The 23,312-nt window shown below is 39.6% G+C and overlaps 1 protein-coding gene across 4 annotated transcripts in view; it reads right to left on the bottom strand.

The window, feature by feature from the left end:
• RALGAPA2 (Ral GTPase activating protein catalytic subunit alpha 2) overlaps positions 1-23,312 on the bottom strand; it is a 166,326-nt gene that overhangs the window by 79,617 nt on the left and 63,397 nt on the right. For all 4 annotated transcript variants that reach the window (XM_042789382.1, XM_042789380.1, XM_042789383.1 and 1 more), the window contains 12 exons: positions 22,234-22,292; positions 21,839-21,947; positions 21,165-21,275; positions 20,745-20,813; positions 20,437-20,574; positions 19,744-19,927; positions 17,030-17,801; positions 16,644-16,715; positions 15,530-15,653; positions 14,313-14,468; positions 6,664-6,822; positions 1,273-1,400 (listed from right to left, as the gene is read on the bottom strand). In XM_042789382.1, the coding sequence (XP_042645316.1) occupies positions 1,273-1,400; positions 6,664-6,822; positions 14,313-14,468; positions 15,530-15,653; positions 16,644-16,715; positions 17,030-17,801; positions 19,744-19,927; positions 20,437-20,574; positions 20,745-20,813; positions 21,165-21,275; positions 21,839-21,947; positions 22,234-22,292 (2,081 nt within the window). The remainder of the gene's footprint in view (positions 1-1,272; positions 1,401-6,663; positions 6,823-14,312; positions 14,469-15,529; positions 15,654-16,643; positions 16,716-17,029; positions 17,802-19,743; positions 19,928-20,436; positions 20,575-20,744; positions 20,814-21,164; positions 21,276-21,838; positions 21,948-22,233; positions 22,293-23,312) is intronic.

The raw sequence follows: 23,312 nt of genomic DNA, 5'->3' as shown, positions 1-23,312 counted from the left end.
CTTTGCTCTTGTAACCTCTGATGCTTACCTTAATTTTACTGCATTGCTATTTTATTATTATACATTGACTACAGAAGCAGATGGATTAAGCTAAATTCTGCATAGAAGAATTTCAGTAATTAGCTAGATTTCTCTCATGAGACAAAAGTAGAAAACCTGGCAAGTTTTGAATCATCTGTTAGGTACTGCCACGGTTTTGCAGCTGATGTACTGCATTCAACTGCTTACGCAATAACCACCAACTGTCTTTGTTTTAAAGCGAGTGCACAATGAAGATAATAAAATAAAAATTTATTTAACCACAGTGCTACTTTTAATTTCTGATGACTTTTGCAAAGATAAAATTTAGCCTTTAAACAAACCCCCAAAAATACAAAAAACAAACAAAAAAAACCCCCCAGTATTTTGAGGATATTTTGTGTTTTAAATATGTGCAACTCAACCTACCTAATCAACATCCTTTCGAAGATCAAAACTTTTCATTTACAAACTCTTCCTCAAAGTCATATGGTTAGAAAAATACTCAAAACAAAAGCTACCCAGAGAAAATTAAGTGCAGTGAGTGTTGGTCCTGAAGTGATATGATCAACAAAAACTATGAAGTGTTTCTAGCATAATTATGGCATTATGAGAAAATCCTAGGATAAGTGAAAACCAGTAATAATGCTGTTAGCCTGTATATCACACAAGAATAAAAAAAAGTCTGTGCTACAGTTCCTATCACAGAGAAGCATACCAACTAGGTATCTTCCAGCAACTGCTAGAAAATATGTTCTGAAGATGCTCAAATACAGACATGGCTGGAATAAAACTGGAATTCAACACCCGTATCTGAGGCCAAATCCCATCTGTCTTATTAATGTAATGAGTCCCAATAAAGTCAATTGAACTACTTCTTTGAATAAGATAACAATACAACTGAGCTCTGCGTGTTAGCCTAATACACACTGTAGGTAACTCCTATTAGCGTGAAAGAAAATGGAGTATTAGCGTTACTTACAGTTCAAAGCATCAGGCCCAAATCCACCACCAGCAAGACTGAAGCTGCTGGTGAGAACACTCTTGCGATGTTATGATCTTATTTTGAAAACACTGGATGGCCACTGGGTGTGAACAACTGAAAACACTGGGCCTGATGTGAAGAAAGCTTTGATGTTGTCCAATAAAGCCAAGCAGGAAGGATTTTCACTAAAGCTTACCTCTCTGCAGAAGAACACCGAGAATTAAGAACCCTACCCAGGGGAGCCTCGTCCCAGTGGAAGGAAAGGATACAAGCTCTGGTAGAGTGGGATGAGCGACTTGACGGCTCTGCTGGCATTGATGCACGTGGCACATATGAGGCTTGGCAGCAGCTTTGCAGTCACGATTGCTCCATCGAAGAGAGGACCGAAAAATGGCACCTGTGGACCCCAAAATAAAAACAACGCTTGTAAAGCTGAACCAACAGAAGCTGAAAGGTTAGTGTAGAGCACGGGAGCAACTTCCAAAATCCCAGACCAAAACAACATGCCCAACTCCTGGGGGATTTTCACAGCAAGGCATCTACTGCTCGAGGAAGGCGCCAAGGAGGCAAGAGGAGGCATGTTTCACACTGCCCTGCTCTAGACAGTGGAGTTACTCTGTTACAAGCGTTAGCTTGCCCTAGGGCCTCCTCTCGAGATCATGGGCACAAAGAGAGTCCCCCAAGTACAGCAGAAGAACACAGACACAGAGCACCTCCCCGGGCTGTAGCGGCGGGGCTGCCACCAGCCAGGTCAGCACGGTCGGTCGGGCGGTAGCCTTGCTAGCACAACAGTCTGTACCTTGCACTACGTTACTGACATTTGCAATAATAACCATCAGACCCATTACAGAAGACCAGTACATTGTTTTGCCATAAAACAGTATGACCACATTGTTTTCCACACCGAAACCTTCAGTGTGATATTATTCCCCTATTCTTCCCTTCAAGTTTTTAAAATTTTCCGTAACTGGTATCATTATACTTTACATGTATGTGCACATTTCACAGAATATTCAACTGGGTAAACGTGAGCTTGCTATACATATGAAGCAAATTCATCTATCAATTTGAAATCCATATTCCATTTTGAGTAGATATTAAGAGCTGTTTTCTGTCTTGCAACCCAACAGGACATCCTAATTCACTGGCTGAATCTGACACTGTCAGGAGTTTTTGCAAAGAAGTATTTGTTTCAAATAATCCTCTGTAAACTCCTTCCATGGACTTCACTGAATGAAAAAAGTAAAACCAAGACAAAACATTGTGCTGATCCCTGATCTGAGATAACGAGGTCTATGGAAAAGCAGAGGAGATGGTGGAAAACCACCACCTCTCAGAGGCAGCCCCCCGCAAACGCGGCTGGGACAGGCGCGAACAGGTCTATCCCGGCACAGCATGTCAAGGTGTTAAAACGCTGCTCCTTCAGGGTTACCTCCAGAGGAAACCACCACATAATGTCATTTGGTGACCTACGGCTCCTCAGATAAAGGCTAGACAGGGTAAAAGAGACACTATATAAAAAGTGAAAATAGTCCAGAATTTCATACACATAACAGACTTTGCCATGTCAAAATGTTTAAACATATAATAAATTTTCGTATTTAGAGTAGTCAAATTCTTTTCCCTTTCAGAAACTCAAAATGAAAAAAAACCCCAACCAAAACCCTAAACAGAAGCTAGCAGCAATTATCAATATTTAAGCTATGGATTTTTTCCATCTGTACAGAGGCTTATCACATAAATAAATACCCTCTATTATTCTTCCGCAACTGCTTGTGGGTGACTGTGACAGTCATTCAATAAATGGACAAAGGGAATAATATAAATCCCCTGTATCTAGGGAATTCCTCTAATTAGAAGTGGCAATGAATTACAGAAGAAATTTGGTTTTAATATAACATCTGCAAATGACAGCTGTCTTTTCACACAGTTATTTTGTCATTCCTTTACTTAAAATAAATTACCCACCCCCCCAAAAACAGATTAGTGTACAATGTTTCCACAGTGGTTTATGCCTGTTTGTTTTTTTTTTTTGTTTTTTTTTTTTTTTTATGCTGGCATTTCTATCTAGGCAGCTGGAAAGAAAGGTAACAGGAAGAAAATCTATGCCACCAAAGTGATAATCTTGTAGATCATCACTTTTTTCCTTCTAAGTGATAACATTTCTAAGTGAAATTTTAAACACATACTCTGTTTACAAGTATTGACAAACGGAGGAAAAAAAATGTAAAACTATTTTTATATAAGTACAAATAAGGAGGTTAAGTACCTACTAGTATTAAAATTATGTCAACATACTAATAGCAGATATTCCAAGTCAGATTAGCACTTACATATGCTGCTGTACAGGGAAATTAATTGTCAGGCTTTTGGACAAGCAGTTTTTGCTTACATGACTTTGTTTCACTGTTTCAAAACCACCTGGAGTCCAGATAGTGTGGTAGGTTTGCTTAACACACTATTATAGAATGTATATACTCAAAATATAGTCAAGGGGTGTATATTTTATACACCTTATATGTGTTTAAATACATACACATATATACATACGCTCACATTTAAAAAAAAAAAAATCTTTCAGTGGGCCCTCTCCATAAAATTAACCAACAAAAATCTCCAATCTGTCTGACATTTTAAAACAAAAAGTTTGATAATTGTTTTCTATGAAAGTTTAATAGCCAAATTCCAATTAACCACACTTTCCTCTCAAACTCCTTTTAAGCAGCAAAGTAGGCTAATGAAGGTGAGCCCTGAAAACTGAGAGCTTGCTGTAGCATCCCGGAGCTGTCTCCGTGCCGTAGAGATAGGAGTGCAGTGAGGGCTCTTCGGCGTGACTTCCATGCAATTGGGAAACACGCTTTTTTCAAGCGTGTTTCAAATAACCAAACAGATCATTCCCTGAACTGCGTCCTAGGCACATGTTTTGTCAAAACGCACACGTTTGTCACAATCCAAAGTCGGTACGCAGCGGCAGATGGGGAGAAAAAAAAAAAAAAAAGAAAATAATGCAAAGGATGGCTTTGTACGAGAGCGACTGATTTCACGTTACCATAGAAAACCAAGCGCAACCGCGCCCAAGCGCAGCGCTGCCCCAGCCCGGCTCCCCACCGCCCCAAACCCTCCGGAGAGCAGGGAAGGCGTCGCTGCCCGGCCTCGCTGCTCCCCGCCGGGCGGTATGGGGGGTGTGCAGCCGGGCCGGGCCGGGCCGGGCCGGGCCCCCGCGTGGACACAAAGCTCGGAATTCTTAATTCCCGAGCAGACCTACCGGCCGTGCCGAGGGTCATTAAAGTCAATGGAACTCGCATATCGTCAGCTTCCATCTGTGTCGGGGGCTCTGCCTGAACGAGGAGTTCGAGGGGGGAGAGCGACGGAGCACGCGGGGACGTGCTCCCTGCTCAGTACTTTTCTGTAAGTTGCTATTAAATACGCGTTGGAGGAAAACACGGTTTTGAGCGGTTACAAAAAAGACACGACGCTTTGACAATTAAAAAAGAAAAAATAAAATAGCAGAGGTAAATATCCGCTTCCTTGGGTGCTTCAAACGTCAACGCAAGTTATCCATGAAACAAAAATTAATATTCAGCCCACTGCAAACACCTGCTTCATTACAATTTCCAAGAAAAAAATAATTGTTTCTGTTGCACGCAGTAAAAGTAGGCAAGGTTAAATAAACCTTTTGAGCACAAAGACTTCCCCTCTATAGCAAGCAGCACTAGTTAAAAGAGTGGGGAATGGGTAAATTATTGTACCAAATGGCTGAGAATTAATCTCTGATGACTAGCTGCAATCTAACGAGGCATCTGTGTCCCAGGGAACCCGCAGTATGTCCCTGGCGGTATGTGCAGTGTGTAGAGTCTGCCTGGCATTCTTTGTCCTCTTTTGCAGGCAGCTTTTCGTCTCATTGTTCAGAATATCCTCATGCATCTGTGACGCGTGGAATGCATTCACACTAACAGACTTACTATTGTCTTCTCTCAGAAGCTTTGTCGAGCAAAGACTGCATCACGGTTCCTGATAATTATATTGCTTAATTAATCAAGACAAAAAAAATTTGCAAATCATTGCCCGGTTGCCAAGCAGGGAGATAAAAAATGAAAACAATACAAGCTGAAGCAATATAACAAAAGTAACAGCTATCTGATCAGAAATTCTTATATAATGAAGCTATTAATGCTAAATCGGTTAATGTTAACATTGCTCCAGGTGTCTCTACTTAGATGCAAACAAAAAGGCTAACATTATGTATATAAAAGGCCAAATGTTGCCATGGATTCTGTAACCTGATAGAGAGGACAGCCTTTTCATTTGATTAGGGAATGCAATTTAAATACCAGGGACTGAAGCCAAACAACAGACATTTCTCTCTGCAAGCCTCTTTCATTCACCCTGAGGTCAGTAGCTGGTGAACAAAAGGTCAGCCACACTTGCCCTGGAAATGTCTGGATTAATTTTATTACATTGTAATGGTTTGTACTTTAAATGTAGGGATAACACTAAATTTCCAGTTAGCTATTATTCTTTCTGCCCGTTGGGTATTTTTGACTAATATGTAAGATGACATAGCTTTTCTCTATTGGTTCACAGAATTTTCAAGCATGTTCATAACACTGAATTCTGATTTTCCTGATGGAACAGTAAAAGCTAAAATTCCCAAGTAGTAAATTGCAGAGCTCAAACTCAAGTGTAGGAAAACACACACTATTTTGGTCTATAAAAAAATTTCAAGTTTGAAATGTCTGCTGCCAAACCACTGGCTGTTAAGGCACAATAGCTCCGTCATTCACAACTCAAAAAATATTGTAAACAGCTGGTAAACATGTCATCTGATGTATGCATTTTTCCACAGCTGGTTATTCTTTTGGACAAATACTGTCCCTCTTATAGGGGAAATGGTATTTATCACACTGATTACTTTCTTAAAGTACAGCTCATATACATTTTTGCATCCATAATGTACCAGAGAAGCATTTAGCAAAGCAGCTTTTTTATACATGTGCACACATGGACATGCACACACCCCTGACATTGTGCGAAAAAAAAATCCATTCTTTCCAAAAAATGTCTAAAACGTGGTTGCATAACAATGATTTAAACAGAAAATACTAAACCTCAAATATTTTGTTTGATGTAAGGATATCCAATGCCTACATCATCCCACCGAGTCAGATTATGATGACGGTCTCAAAAACACATGAGGTTATACACCGTACCATATGTACAACAGTAACCAAGCTGTATGAGGCAAATTAATAGCAAATGAGGAACTTCTACCTTTATTATTTTGCTTTTATTGCCTCACATTGGAAATTCACAATGATTTTAAATACTGTTTTTTGTACAGTAACTCCTATAGGTTGAGAATTCTGAAATATTTCTTTAAGCGCTAAACATGAATATAAAATTAATTAGTGGCCGTTTTGATTGCAATTAATAATTCCAGTTTTAAAATAAAAGCTCATTGCTCAGCATACTTTTAAACTGACATGGATAGACTATATTTTGTATTTGCTGGAAAAAAAAACCAAAAAAACAAAAAAACAAAAAACAAACAAACCAAAACAAACCCCAAGCTCTAAGCCACTGAGCTTTCTTTAAGCAACAAAACTGTTGGTCACTTGCATAACACGTACCATAGATCCAATAAAGCAGTCAAAACATACCTCCGGTTTCTTCATTATCTCTATGAAAAACATGTGGTTCTTCATTGGATAAATAACAATTAAAACATCTCCAAAATCTGTTGGTATAATGCCTCTGCGGTAGTTCCTGGTGTGTTCAGACCAGACGATGTGAACCTCATCATTTCCCAAGTGACGAAGCTGCAACAACAAATTGGCTCTTTATTAATCAGAGTGATAACAACAGTTTATGAGGGGTCATGGCTTACAAATTGAATTACAATGCTCAATAGTAGAAATATTTCATTACCGAAAAAGTTAAAATATTGTTTTTATCCAGTTGCTCATGAAAAGATCAGCTAAATAATTTGCTTCATTCAGAACTCATTGTTGTCTGATGGCTTAATTAAGTAATTATCAAACTAGCCATTAGCACAATATGTAAATGTACATTACCTACAATAATTTAAGATGGAAATCTGAATTACTAGAACAAAACATTATCCAAGAGAACATCATATTCTAGGTAAAATGAGGTAGCTGTCACAGAAATAAGAAATGCCTTGACTCAAAGTGTCAAGAAACTTTCCACCGTGAACCACTATTCCTGAATTTATTATATTACAAATATGTCCTTGCTGACCCCGTCTGGAGAGTACTTTTGTTTGAAATCGTAAGCAAAATATATGGGCAACGTGAATTAGAGAATGGGAAATACTATGGGAGTTAATTTTTTATTTGGAGCAGAGCTGCACAAAATATGGATAAAATTTAAATGTGACATATACAAAATGCATCTGAAAGCCTCTGTGTTTGCTTTGTTATTGGAGGAACTGGAGGTGATCTAACAGATGGCAAAAAGTATTTGGCAATCATGTACAAGCTACACACAATAGTTTCAACTGTAAGCTTTAAAGTTAAAATTTAATCCACATGCAGAATGCCAGCCCAAAGCATAAAGAGAATTTAAGTCCCACTTAAAGCTTAAAACACTCCCCCCCCGCCCAATTTGGTGCTAGCCCCTAGAACAATGTGCACAATAGACCTAACAAAGAAACCAAAACGTAGCTCTGCCTTCTTCGCTGTCTCTGTGCAGGGGGAAAAGAAAAAGAAGTAAAAAGAAAGAAAAAAAATAGAGGTAGCGATTTTCATTGGTAAATAACAACCAAGTGATCTCAACATGCCTTGTATCAGCCTATATTGTACCACTGCATTTTCTCTCTTCAGAGCCAGGGAGCACCTTTACAACTAAAGACTTTCACTTCTACATATTGGGTGGCAACCTGTACCCTAGTTCTAAGAGAAACATGGCAAAAACATAATGCATTATGAGAATCAAGAAGTTTAAACTATGAACTTTGCTTACAGTTTATACTCTAGCAGAGTAAAATAAAGCTAAATTCATACTTAGATTCTGTTTCATTTAAAACAAACTGAGAAGACGGAGTTGTATTTTATTTACACCTACCAATAAAAGACATTTTTAATTCTGTTTGAAGAAAGTACAAACCACCTATGTTTTATAACAACATGAAAACGTTAACAAAATGCTATTACTACAGCTTCTCACATGTACAAAAATCAGTACAAATTACTGTTCTCATGGTCGTCCCGATTTCTGTGCACTCCCTTGTATTTTCTTAATTGCTCAGTAATAATAAAGTAACATCCAAGAAAATACTTATGTTAATAATATCACAGTGCGGACTGATTCATACAAAACCACACAGCCATTCACTGTATGACAGAATCCTGATTTCACTTTCTGGCAACAGATGCAGCTAGGTCACCATAAAAGTGACTGAGAGCAAGATGCAAAGTTTAGCCTTAAAAACCCCCCAAATCCGTCTGGCTACCAGACTTGACGCACAACAGGTTATACACACCAAGGATCTAAGTGTTTGGCAGGGCTACTCTGCACACAGTCGAAGCCGAGCTGTCATTTTCTCTGAAAGCTGAGCGAAGGGAGGACCCAGCTCACACCAGCTGTATTCAGAGCAGCCCAACGGCGATGCATTTGTACACAGCGCCCACGATTTATCAGGCTGAACCCAGCTCATCCTGATACTAGAGTGAGTGCTGGCACTGGCTTTGCAGCACAGAGAAAGCTCACAACGGCAGTATTTAGCAACCTCTGCTTTAAAAAGCCCAACAAATAAATACGGAAACAATTCTGTAAGGTGACACAATTAATTGTCCAGTTGCACAGGGCAATTCACAAACTGAACACAGCTCTTTCTACAAAAACAAACCGTGAAGAAAAGGCTCTGTCCTGCCTTGCCTCCTATTGCTTTTGGAGTGATAAATAGCACGTACAGCTATAAAAATGGCAATCAAAATATGTCCAAATACCGCTTAAGAGACCCTTTTTAAATCACAAGGAACTACTTGGATAATATTAAAATACTTTTCATACTGAAGAATCCCAAAACACATAACACATCCAACAGATCAAAATTCAGTAAACAGGGAGAATTTAGACCAACTGAGGCTTGCTGTGCTTGTTTCAGACAGGAAGTGATGGCTATGAGCTCAAAATCTTGCAAACATCGTGAGATAATAAATTACTACCTTTGCAACAATCCTCATCGCATGCTAGTAACTAATTTTAAAGCTTGAGTTACTACCTGTCATTGTTTTGAAGTCATACATTCATTGCATTTATAAGGTATAATGTTACAAATACAAAATTGGTACTAATCAAACACATTTGTTCTTGAAAGATCCATTTCATTGATAAAAAACGTTATTATAATCTTCTCAGTGACAATAAACCAGCTGTTATTTTCCTGTATCGCTCATTCAAAAGACAAGCTGTGGGGTAGACTCAGCAGCCTGAAGGGCATCTGCAAGTTTTGCCTAAACGTCCAAAGCAACACAGACGATGCATTTGGAGCCAGAGTCCCATGCTAAGCTCTCCATACAGTTAGGGGTGGGGGAAGGAAAAAAAAAAAAAAAATACTGCATTAAAAAAAAATCCCAAAGCAGCCAGGAAATAAGATGAATATTATAAAGGAAACACAAACAATGGAACAAGTCAACTGCAAGCAGTCAGATTTTTTTAGGTTTCTTGCTGACTTGCATGATCTCTACAACTGTTCAGGGAAGGCAGCTCTTGAAATCGCAATTGCTTCTCCTCCCCGAGTGAGCTGCGAGCGCATGAATCTTGAGCCGGCACCTAAGGAGAGCAGTTTTGCTAACAGGACCAAAATACAGACATCCCCAGCCGCACGCGCTGAGACGCAGCCACGGCCTGGTGTCGCAGCTACGCTGAGCGCCCGGCGCCCGGGAGCGGGGGCAGTGGATGGCTCCCGAGGCGCGCCACGCCGCCCTTAACCGTGTCCGCCCTGCGCCTCCTCAGCCCCAACCCGGGCCTCGGAGCGCGGCCGGCACCCCCCAGGCCGCCCGGCCCGGCCCCGCCGCCGCCCTTCGCTTGAGCAAGTAAGTTTTCCAGGGTCCCCGCGCGGGGTGGGCTGCGCGCTGCCTGCCAGGCAACACGCCGCCCCGGCACTGGTCACGGTACACACCTCGTGGCCTGACCTCCTTTCCCTGCTAATTGCATTACACAGCCAGCTGGCTCCAGAGAGGGGTCGTCTGTTTGACGGAAGAATTTCTGCTTTTGGGGAGGCATGGCTGCTACTTTTGCTAAGTAACAGTCGGGCCTGACATCCCCATTGTCTGCCTGACAGTGTACCCATCCTAAAATCTAAGTTTTATTTGTAAATTAACCAAGAAACTTCCTGCCAGAACAGTGCTGCCTGGAGACTGATAATGTGCGCCTTTCATTCCCTTTCACTCTTACTGTATCACTGCCAATTTGTTTTTCTGCTGCTCGCCAGCCCTAGGCTATAAAAGCCTTGTAAGACATAAGTGCAATTATAGTCCTGGAGTCAAATGAATTGGACAAATCCAATAGCACAGCTCTGTCCCCACTTTGCAAACCCCTACAGCAGTTAGATTAGCTGCTAAAAATCTAATCTAGCTCTAGCTAACAAATTTCTGCAGCGAAGGAGCAAGAGTTCAGTATGGGGTTGCAACCAGATTGCTGAATTGAAAAAGTTCTGCTAGGACAATAGAGAAGATGGAATAAATCACTTAAAAATTTTGCAGCTCATTTTGAAACCGCTAGCTACAATTTAGGCAGAACAAGACAGGGGACGGTAGGATGCTGTTACTATGATTGATTTTCATTCTTGTCACAAGACAGTCAGATAAAAAAAAGTTTAGAACCAATGATGCTAAACCTTACAGCAGCAAAAGATACCAGCTGAATTTTGATTATTCCACTAAAAAAAGATTTCTTGCAGGGCTAAGACTTATTTGGAGAGGTTTATTTCTTTCTTTTTTCTCCCTGTATGAACAATATAATATGTCAGCATATATGTCAAACACAAGAATACAAACTGCAAATTACAACTGTACTGCACAAAAATAAGGGGCCAAGTTCATCCTCAGTGGAAGTGCACTTATTCTTGTGAATTCATACCAGAAATTAATTCATCCTCTTGCGTTCAGTAAAAATAAAGAACCATAATAACATATTTAAGTAAAATTACTGCATCTGCTTAATTCCCCAGCCCACAGGATTTATGGCCTGCTGTACTACTTCCTTGGCCAGCAGGTGGTAAGACCTTCTGTTCAGCTCCAGAGCTTGCGAGCCAAGCACGCTGATTGGTATTGAATTCTTTTTGCCTGTCTGTAGGCAAAATAAGCAGAGAAGAAACCACAGAAATGACAAAGATTTCAGAGGTAAGGGGGACCTTAGATCCCAGGTAGTATCAATGCATCACTATCTGATAGAAGCAAGGGGAAAGCAAGAAAAAAGTTGTGGCTCCCACTGCATCTGGAGTGGCAACAGGATAAAATTTTGCCTTCCCAGCAATATTGGCCTCTATCACCACATAATGCTCTGTCGCAGCAAAAATGAAAGCAGAGCAGGTACTGAATGACAACATCGCAATGTGCATTCCTCTCACACACTGCTCTGAAAATGCAGCTTTAATGGAAAGCAGTAATAAATATAATCTTTTTAACCCGGACATACTGTCCCAATAATCTGAGGTGAGGACTTTGGTCCAGCACGTACTAACTGTTCAGTGAGCAAGTGGAAATATTAAAACACTTGCGATGATCTTGAGCGTTGCCATGGTCTCGGAAGCAACAATGCATTTGATCATAACCGCTAACCAGGTGTTGCAGAATTCCCAAGCACCGTATTGGCCGGGGAGGGAAAATAAATAGATTTCCCTCTTGGTTAAGAGTGTGTCGCAGACAGGCACATGTTTCTTTTCCAGCTCACACACCACTTGTGGTCTGCACACGCAAAGGCTGCCAAAATCGACGTGGGACATATGTGGCCTGAGAAGCTTCTCACTGAAGCAGGGATGTACTTGCCATCCGGTATTCCAGCACAGGGCTCCTGCAGCTAAGGTGCGCGAGTGACGTCTGAAGAAGCTGACACATTTTGTCTTACGAGAGTTCTTGCAGGATGATTAATGTTGTCTTTAGAAATGGTGAGGATTTATGCTCATGCTTAAAACAGTGGCTTCAAATGCAGGCCAGTTCATCCATCAGCGTTTTCAAAGAATGAGAGAACTATCAATCTTCCAGAAATTTTACAGCACTTCTGAAATACATCTTGCCTCCACTCTTAGCTGCTATTTTGTAAAATTTGTGAAGAAGTCTATGCTAATTTGCACAGAAATACTTGCTTGTTTACAGAAGAGCTGTGACAAATTAAATTAAATTGTTTTGTGCAGAAGCACGGAACCATGGAAGATTATACGTTTAAAAAGACCTCTGGAAGTCACCTGGGCCAACCCACCGCTTACAGCGGAGCCAGCTCCCGAGTTCCATTAGGTTGCTCAGAGCTCTGGCCTCCTTTACAGGAATATACAGTTTGATCCCTGCAAGGTTCCGTTCCTATAGCAGAATTAAGAGGTTTTTTTAAAGTCTTAAAGCAATTGGTTTGCAGTATTTTCTGTAGATAATATGTACTGGGGCTGGCCTTGTTTCCTAGCGCTTCAAGACTTGGAGGCTGGCAACTACTAAATGCTTTTGCTTTTTCTTTCTCACAAAGAAATACTCTTAAAGCAAACGTAGGGAAGACAATTAAATAGAATAACCAGACTCTCTCCATGTCTGTGTTAATCCCTAACGTGGGTGGGAATTAGAAGAATTAGTACAATAGACCGTTTGCAATTGAAACCCATTTTTCCCCTTGTGGTAGCTCTGTCAGACTGCGCTCTCTTCTCTCTGAGGTGATGTATTACTCAACAGCTAGAAGGTATTTCACTACCTTTGCTAGGCTTCCATAAAACCCAGGAGCTTTGACTTACAAGGGAAGATTAGACTAAACGACAATTTGTGTAGGAGAAATAAGAATGGGAAAGACATGGTAGCAGTTCTCAAACATTAGTAAGTCTGCTGCAAAATGATCTGTTACCCTATTCCACATGGATATGGAGAAGAATAAATGGGCTTAAATTGAAGCAAAGTAGATGCTACAACAAATTGTCTCATGGTGCAGAAAGTGGACCATTGGAATATGTTCCCTAGGAAAACTGTAAAGCATTCATCAGTGGAGTTTTTAACTAGCAGCTAGATAAATACTGGCCAGGAACAAGGAAAATACAAAGAGTCCTACCTTGGTAAAGTGATAGAGACTACACAGCCTCTTAATATGTACCACAGCCCCACTTCTTTACCCTAAAGTACTCAGATTACTTTTTTTCCATAGCCATGTAAATCCAGTAATATGAAGATAATAAGTTGCATACATGAAGAGAAACACATAATTTTGTTGACTACTTTTTCAAATTACATATCACAATAAAAAAAGAAGGGATCTAGCTTTACTATTAAATGCCAGGCAAGTTTTCAGGACCGGTAATGAGAAATTCCACCCTTTTATTTCAAGCAGCAGCACATGTTATTTTGAAACTAACTGGACAACAAATACAATCACCCAGTGACATTTTAATAGATAAATTTCAGAGCACAATAGCATCACATGGTAGACTGGACAGCCGTAGTAGCATTATTAACACACATTAACAATTTATGTAGGACAAGATGCCAATGCTGATTAAAAAGGCAAATCTTTGGTATGCACCTAAAATATTCTTTGACTCTAAGCAGCAGTTGGCAAGCACCATAGTCTCAAATCATTCCTCATCAGGAAAGGCAAATGATTAAGTACTGATACCAATAAAATTTTGGGCTGGGATCTGGCCATCTTTGAAGCAGAGTCTGCTTGTCAGAATTGTGAATAACTGGATAATGGCTTCAAGTATCAGCTGGCTGCTTTTGGTACTATGCTTGTCACTTCTCTTTCACTTCTTTTCTGTTACACACTGGACAAATTATTTGTAAGGTTTTATTATGCTGCATTTGGTTGTTTTGTTCTACCAAACTACAACAGTTTTGGCAGGCAGACAACATACAAATGAAATTATTGCTAATATTATTACTAATGGTGGTATTTGAGGCTACCATGGAAATGTTAATTGTGTTTCAGAATCCAGAATTTAGCTGCCATTTAATTCAGATAATCTAGCTGCAGAGCACCATGTGGCACAGCAAAGATGGCCTGTTAAGACCAGTTAGCACAATCTGTTTTCAGTTTAAAGTTTAATTTAAGCACTTGAAGACTACAGACAACGTTTTGAAATACACAGCAATTTATGTACCTTTTTGGTCAGTGAATCATCTGAATCTGATGGCATTCTTGTAGACACATGAAAAATGATTTCCACAGTAGATGTAGCATAATAGGGTGCTGTTTGTCCTGTGCTGCCATTGCGCTGCAGGCCGCCCATAAACCCACCATGTGTCGAAAGATCAACCTGATTGATTGAAAGTCATAATTAGAAATAACTTTAAGAGACTGATGAATAATCGGTATTTATTTATATATCAAGACCTGGTGAATTTACCACTCTAGAATTCTGTAGCCATCTCAGAGAAAGAGAAGTCTTCCCCTGCCGGTTTGTGATCTTTGCATCAGATCTGTGTTTCCCATTCCTGTACTTGACATTTACTAAAAATAAACATCTCTCAGCTAGGTACTGGGTCGCCATCTACGTGGCTATTTTACCTTCCTTCCAGCAAACAGCAGCAAGGAAGCAAAAGCATTCTGTCGTGCACAGCTGCTCTAAGGGCTGTGCGTGGCTTAACAAGCCCACTCATAGCATACACCATAAGAAATAACAATAAAGTACAGAGAAAATACAAACAATCAGAAAAATTGCAAACGGAATTGAAGATATGTACAAAAAGAAAAACCTTAAAAGAAATTATTCTAGAAGATTATTTAGAAGAAATGCCTCTCTGAAGACAAGCCTGCATCCAAAAGCTCGTTTGTTTTCCCAACTGCATCAGTGAAACTGAGGATGCTAACTCTCCCTGTAGACCTTGTGCCATTTAAATCTTCAAACACGAAACGCAACTATTATATATTTCTAATAAACATAAATATTCATGTCATTTAGGTTACTGACACACCATTTCAATAATGCAAGCTAAAAACCAATCATTTTTGTCCTTCACAATGCAGTCCTGTGATTGGGTAAGTGGTCAGACCACATAAAATTAAGGTAAAATTATGCTATAGCTCTTAATAATGCAGAAAGCAGGAATGGCCACTGCAGCACAACCCGTCCAACAGGAACAGGAAGGTTACATTCATCCAGAAGTAGCATGTGGATTTACAGAATTCTGCTAAAAAGGCGATCTTTTAAGTACTGCTAAATATCAGTGTGCATTAAAATTTATCTCTTTTGTTTTGATAATTAAAAAATATGCAGTGATAGAAGCAGTTTGTTTTCCATTTACCTATTTTAACCAGCTTACATTGATTTTCGCAGGTCTTCAAGTATGTTAGCTTGCCTAAATTTATGAGTATTACCTCCCAGCCCAGTCCAGCAACAAAATCTTCATATGCCTGGCTTCCCCTTGCATTGGACAGTATTGAACACTTGTCCTCCTGTCCTTCTGCAATGTAAAACACTGCAATCTTGTGAGTTTCACGGCTGTAATTTGATAGAAACAAAAGTTAAAGAAGTTTCAGCTCACAATTATTTTTTAGATCACCTGCACGCAAAATCTATGAACAGGTGACCATGTTCAACTTGTCCACTTCTTTTATGCAAATACATCACTCAATTTCAGTCACAGAAATGTATTTTCACCATTTTTTCCCCCATGACCACACTGCAGACAACACAGTTCAGGGAGCAGAGCTGTCTATTCCCTGCTTGCATCAGCAAAAGAACTGATGACCAAGTTCAATTACCTGGTTAATCACTTACATCTGTGCAACCTTGCCAAAGACAGTAAGATTGCACAGGTGTTAATGGGAGCATAATTTGACCTACAGAATTTTAATTATAGGGTGATGATACATAAGAAAGGAAAAATATTATTGACTTTCAGGTCCTGAGTTGAGTTTTGCATAAGCTGACAGTGACAGTTGGCTTCTTTGAAAACAAGCTTAGTGGATTTGGTATGAAAATTGCTGGGACACAAGAAAATCAGGACTCTGCAATGCTGCAGACATATAGCTATTCGAAATGTCAAGTGATGAAAAATAAAACATAATGTTTAGAACTCTGTTCTGCCACTATCTGGCTGTGGAGTAGTTGTATAGAGATTACTCCTTAAAATACTGCTCTTGACACAGGGATTGTGCTGCAGAAAATAGTCCTTTATGTGAGTTAAGCCAAGATCATGAAAAATTTTGGGACTTCTTCCCTCCCCTCTCAGCTAAAGGAAACAGGAAAGAGGCTGCTGTGTCTTCTTCCAATTTGCTACTGACTTTGAACTCTATGCATATAGTGCAACGAAAACTGCTTGTCCATTCAGGCCCCAGAACTCTTCAGAAACAAACAATCCATTTTTCACACCAATATTTGTATTGCTAGCACATGCATTTTTAATTAATTTTTGGTTTTGGTGATGTACTTATTCTTTCTTTGGGAATACTAACCCTATCAATGGTGTGTTTAGTAAACATTACCTACCATTGGCGGGAATCCAGATTTTTCAGTTCTCGTAGTAATTTTGAATTTTTCTTAAGAAGATGAAAGCTTTTTCTACAAACGTATTAAAAAAAAAGATTTGAAGGAAAAATGCAATACAGTATAGATGCAGTATTTTCTCATTCAAATACCTAAGAGAAGGGAATCAAATTAGCATGATTCAAATGATTTTTTAATTATGATTATTATAAACAATCTGCAGACGTCTATTTAAAATAATCACTGAAGCGGGTATATGTAAAAGTTCAAAAGTATGCTCTTATGCTCTGACTACCACCCAGCTCGCTTTGTTAAGTGTGTACACGTTTGGGGGTAGAAGTGAGAAGAGCAAGAGTACTGTAAACATGTTCTGAATCCTCTCTTCCTACCTTCTGTCCCAGGAGTTCATTCCCAAGTCATTCAGCAACAGCCGACAGAAATAAAAAGACGCTTGAGGCTCAGCAGGACGTGGTGGTTCTTGACGGGCCACCTTCATACTGAAGTCCGAGTTGCATTTAAATATATGCTCTTTTTCCTGGGCGCTCTGCCTCATCAGGGCCTCGGTGATTGCGTTCTCTTGGTCGTAGCTCATACCAAAGGGTGGTGGCGATGGCTCATTCAGCTTTCGCTGGGGATGTAAAAGGCACTCAGGACTGCTGTTACCAATCTTCTCCAGCAATTGGTCAAGAGCATCTTCTCCTTCTTCCACCTGAGAAATGTCTTTCTGGGAAATAAAGTGGTGCTCAGGGTTGCCTGAGATGACAAACGCACTCGTTGCGCTCTGCCGCGGAAGGCAGCCCTCTAAAGGTCCGTACAATATTCTGCCATCCCAAGAGTACTTCCCTGAGATATCTCGGACAATTACCCTTACGTCCGAGGGGGTGGCTGCTGGCTCAGTGTCTGTCGTCTTCTCTGCGGGGATTTGGAGGTAAGATATGAGAGTACTGTCGTTAAACACAAAGAGTTGCAGGTTGGGACTCCGGAAGACTTCTGAGGACAGCTCGGAGGACTCGACGTAGGAGTTGTCGTGGTTCTCACTAAGGAGACTGTGGAGAATGGCAGGGCCTCCGCTGAGCGGGTAGTGGCTCAGGTGATTCACCAGGTGAGTCATAACCATCCGCGCCGTTAAAGGTATCAATTCTAAATTCCTCCTCCTTTTTTCTGAAGTGATCAATGAAAAGATAATAGATCAATAAGAGCAGCAAGAGGCAATTAAAAAAAGAGCACATCCAAATTTCTGTCATACTTCAGAAGCTTGCCTTAGTTGTCCTCCCAACCCTTCCTGTCCAAGAAACTATTTACAATCACTTCAAGAAATTCTACCTGTCACACATTTTTACTTCATTTTACCACACGCCCGTTGACATTTAGCCTACTGTGACAGCCAGGTCTCCACACAACCGGCAGAGTCCTGCACACCAATCCCACACGGCCTGTCGTCATTACAGTTTCATCTGGCAGGGTAAGGTGTTTCTCCTTACTGCCTCCACTCCCTCAGTCACCCCCACAGCAATCGTAGCCAGAGAGGGGCAGAGCACAAAAAGAAAAAGGTAAACCAGAGTTGCAACTAAAAACCAATGCTTCTCGATCTTTAGCAGCGTTGTGGCAAAGGTGGTTGTATGAGGCAGGAAGGAACCTTCTGGATCCCAAGATGTCCCCCTCAGTGCAGGCAAATACATCAGTTATTTCATAAATCGATCATGCTCCGAGTTACGCTGTGCCTCCACTTCTCCTACTGGAATGTTATTCCAGAATATTACCCCTTTTATAGCAAGAAGCCTTCTAATCTCCAGTTTTTCTTCATATTAGTGTAAAACCGTTTTTCTTCAGTTTATTTTCCTCTTTCCTTGATATTTGTACCTTTTAATGCCCTTTTAAATAACAGGCATATCCCTCTTCAGCATTTTGCTAGACCCAAAAAGCCAAATTCTTCAACCTCCTCTCATAAATAAGGCTCTCTGTTCTTCTCCTGAATCCCTTAGTAGGAAATCTCTGAATATTTTTTCAAAAACAAGCAGACCAAAGAACTTGTAGGGCACTAAAATATGCAAAATGAAAAAAATTTCCTTTTACCTAAACCGGTAGATGTATCTGACACGTAACTTCCTCTTTCTGCTATTTGCAGCATGTCCTACTCAGTAAGAAAACTATGTAGAATAGGTTTTAATGCTTTTAACCCTTTCATTAAAAGTATATACACAAAACCAACAAAAACAAGCTGTACGATTGAAAAAATAGTACAGTATCAAAACCTGAAAATACTACTTTAAAGCATCACTGCGAATCAAACATTATCTCGCACAACTTCATATTGCATCTGTTCTTTCGCTTCTTTTGCAGAAATACGTTATTGCATATTAGTATATGAAATTACTTAAAATGGACATAATTCATAGTTGAACAGCCATTGTTTTAAAGGTTATTTTAACAACTGTTTGAACTAAAGATGATCTCTATGATAAATCACTTAAAGATAAATTATTTCCTGTGTTTGGATGCATACTTTTAAGGTGACCGTAAAAAGTTAGTAACAATGTACCTAGATCCAAATAATCTCTTTTCACTTTAGACATGGGTAGATTGTGAATCAGCAGGAATGGCACATTTATGCAGCTGTAGAATTTGGTCCAAATTGTATGTGTTCTTTTCAAATCACTCAGAACAAGCAAATTACCTGACAACGGAGTCATTTCTACTGAAAAATTCAAGGACAGCTGCATGCTTCTGAAAGAAGTTTGATTTGAGGCTTATCTTATTTGTTGAATTTAATTCTATATACTAAATTGTAAGTAGTGCCAACGGCAAAACCAGCTTCTCCACCTATCCTCTCTCTACACAAGGTTCTCGCTATACAACACCTTATGTAATTCTCTTTCTCCTGTGATTTTCATAAAGAGTACTGTCAGCAACAAACTCAAATATCCCATTACAGAGGCAACTGAAGTTCATGAAAAAAGGGTGCTGCCCAGTTTTCAAGAAATAGCTGCTACGTACAGTAAGGAAAAGCAAATTTTTAAGGAAGGGATGTAACCTGGAAAGCTTTATTTCCTAGCTGCTGAATGTTGACGTGCTGGTCCCCACCACACTCCATGAACTCTCTTACCCTCAGCGACAGTGAGCAGGTTGCCCAAATCAGTGGAGGAGTGGCACTGAGCTGGCTCCGAGCTCTTCACATTCCCCAGTGGCAAAAACGGGTCGTAATCACTGGAGGAGAGATCCGCCAGACTCAGCACGTAATGGCTTTGCTGAGTATACGTGCTGGAGCCGTTCACACAACAGTGCAGAACCTGCAAGGAGACAGGCACGACCCTGAGGAAGTAATGAAGCGCACAGTTCAGGACTCCCTGAAACACACTCAGTAAGAAGGACCCACCGTAATTTTTACATGGTGAAGCCAGGACATGCTACAAAAACCATCTATGTCTAAAGGCAGTATTTTTAAAATAACGCTCTTCATCAGCACTTATTTTGTGCTTTAACAACTCAGTTCAGGACTTATTTTGTATTTTAACAGCCCATTTCAAATGATTTAAATATTTCTGCAAAAATTATTTTCCCCTACTCGTTGTTTTAAGCATTTTATCTTCCTCTCTTCACCATCCTCTGTTCTACATCTCCTATCTTATCATCTTAACATTTTGCATTCTTAATTTCTCATCCATACAACTTCTGCCCACACTGCGAGAATTCATGATCTTCTCCAGTTTGCTAAAAATGCTTCCGTGCCTAACAGGATCTATGAAAGGCATCTTTAAACATCTAGACACAATAAATCACGCTCATTCCTCATACTCACTCTATAAATATAGTCCAGTAAAGGAGCTTTGGATGCATGTTGATCTTCAAGAACACCAGCAGACACCGGCTCCAGTAGCATTTTCATGGGCAACGCCATACACCAATCCAACAGGCAAAGCAGCAGTGAAACTATAAACTACACAAAAACATGTAACACAGTAATTAGGTATATTCTATTAAATTAATCCAAACTTAAAGCTATGAGTTTGAAAGTTTAAAATATGACTCTGGTCCAAAGGGACTTCATTTAATAACGACTGGAACAGCACAAAGAAAGAACAGAGACTGCTCTTTTCTGAGACATACCTTTTTATCTGCTTCCACAGAGGAGTATTCAGCACTCGGCAAAAGAAATGCAATAGTGGCCACAAGGATCTACATTAAAATAAACAAAATTCCAGAAAGACATTGACCTTCTTTCTGTATAAAGAGAGCACAAACTTCACTTTAACAGGGCATGAAAAAGGTTAAATTCTGTTAGGAGCATCTAACTGCCCTTGTAAATCAATGTCCAAGTGAAATAAGAAGTTTTATTGAGCATTTCGCAAATAAATCACTACAAATGAGAGAAGTATATTGGTTCTAGAAGTACAGCGAGTACATCTCCTAACATAATCCCAGAAGAAAGAAAAAGTTAACAAAGTTACAGTTATAGTAGCTCAAGTAAGGAATGAAGACAACTTCACATATGATTTCCATACAAAGATTTTAAAGAAACTTACGTACTTCAGTAATTTTTCTGGACAGAGAGGATTCGTACTTCTGAAGTTTCTGCCAGTAAGAAACCAGCAGCTGAAGAACATCACAGGCTACCTGAGCTACCAGTTTATTAGAAAACTGGAAGAGAAAAAGTGATTAAAAGCCAAATAAAATATCCAGATACAATACAGTGCATTCAGTTTTTCTAAGTTCTAAATTATTTTGCATCTATACAAACATTTTAAAATGTTGATGTTTCAAAATCACATTGTCAGCATTAGGAAACAGCAGGCTTGACATTATATACGTGATCTTAACTTGGTCTGTTACGAAAAGGGTCTTCAGGTATATAATCACATCCTAATTTTGCAAATATTTTGCACTTTTGTGTAGGATACCACCTTGGCCACACTGAAGAACTGTGCGTGTATGCTGAATCATGCTCACTGAAGATAATGAGCTATTATCTGCATGCAAAGGTTCAGAACTGGGACACATCTTTTTGAAGACAGCTAACGTCGTATCACTAACACTGTGCAAAAACTCCCGAGCAGCTGTGTGTCAGCAGCATCCTGTCAGTGCTTTAAAGCAATGAGAAGACAAAACAGCAGGCTGCGCTCTGTATCATCAGGAACTATTTAAGAAAATGAAAATACCTTTTTTACACAAGGCCTATTGATTAGAGACCATCATAGTAATACCTTCAGTGTCACACCTATGACATTGATTGCTTCCTTCACTTGGGGATGGTTCGTGCACTGTGTTAGTTCTTCACATATCCAAACTCCAAGGCCACAAATGGCTATGCATCTTTTTTAAAAGAAAAAGTATTTTTGTCAGAAGTTTTAGAAGAATATTTAGGAAGGAGAAAAAAAAAAAGAAGAAATGCACAGATGTGACCTCTCTTTCCCCTCATACAACAGGTCAACACCTTCACGGCACACACTGGACCTCATCTTAGTAGGGCTAAAGTGAAAAACTCATCTAGACAGGATCAAACCACAAGGCAATAGTAACAACTCAGCTGTACAAGCACCAAAAGTAAGTAGCAAGAAAGACCTTCCCATTTTCCCATTTCTTTTACTCAGTATTTTACCTTGCAACTTCACTTGGCTCCTCTGTAGCATTCTTCAATAAAATATTTATGAGGTAACACTAAAATAATAAAATAGATTAGAATAAGCACCTTTTTCATACATTCACTTTATTCAAAGTTGTTTAATTTTGACATAGTTACAAGTGAAGTAACTTTAATTCTCAGTCTATTCTTAAAGCATTTTTACTTCATGTCAATTTTAGTTTGTCAAGGGAGAAATACTGACAACTCAAATATACAGGCCCTTGTGGATAAATCTAAATTGACCTAAAAATCATGTACACGCAGCAAGATGGAAATCAATTAGTTTTCAGAGTTGATGGGTATTTACTAATGATGAATGGTAAACACTTGATAATACAAACTATGGTATTACGGTTCTAAGCAAGCCATGTTATGAAAAATGTAGTGCATTTTTTAGTACAGAAAAGACACTTTTAAAATCAAGGCTGTTTTAACAGACCTCCAATGACCCTGAGGTCTGATGAAGCAAGCAAGAATGGGAACCAAGCATGCTAAGGGTTTTGCATTCTCTCCTGTTCTACTTTCTCGGGCTGCATGAGGAATTCAGATATTCCCCTCCAGCTATACCTAGCTTTGTGCAGTGGATCACCATGGTGCATCAGTTTTATCGAAAAGCAATGGAGGCTTGTGTGAGGGTAACCATTTGGGCAGGTTTCAACTGCAAGTCATGTTCCAGGTCACCTTTGCTGGGTCTTTCGGGGAGGGTATGTGTGATTTTAACCCTACAAGATTATTATTGTGAAGGTCATTAAATTACAAAGCTTTCCATCCCATGAAACAATTCACATCTCAAGGTGTCTCACTGAAATTAATTCTCAGGGAAAAATCATTCACATAAGATAATGGTTCTAATAGTGGAATTTTCTTAACGTATTATTGTAATACCAGTAAGGCAAAAAATATCCCCCCTTATGCACAGCCCTCATCTCTTATAGGACAAGCTAATATACACAGATACAATAAACGGACACTTTAAATAATACCAGCAACATCATTTAATGAATTGACCTGACAGGCATCTGGCTGGAAAACATTGCATTTGATCATTGCCAGTT

Source organism: Tyto alba, unplaced genomic scaffold (genome assembly GCF_018691265.1).
Source record: "Tyto alba isolate M040663 unplaced genomic scaffold, T.alba_DEE_v4.0 Super-Scaffold_16, whole genome shotgun sequence".
NCBI lineage: Eukaryota > Metazoa > Chordata > Aves > Strigiformes > Tytonidae > Tyto > Tyto alba.
The sequence above is the reverse complement of the archived record's forward strand: the minus strand, read 5'-3'. Positions and strand labels throughout refer to the sequence as shown.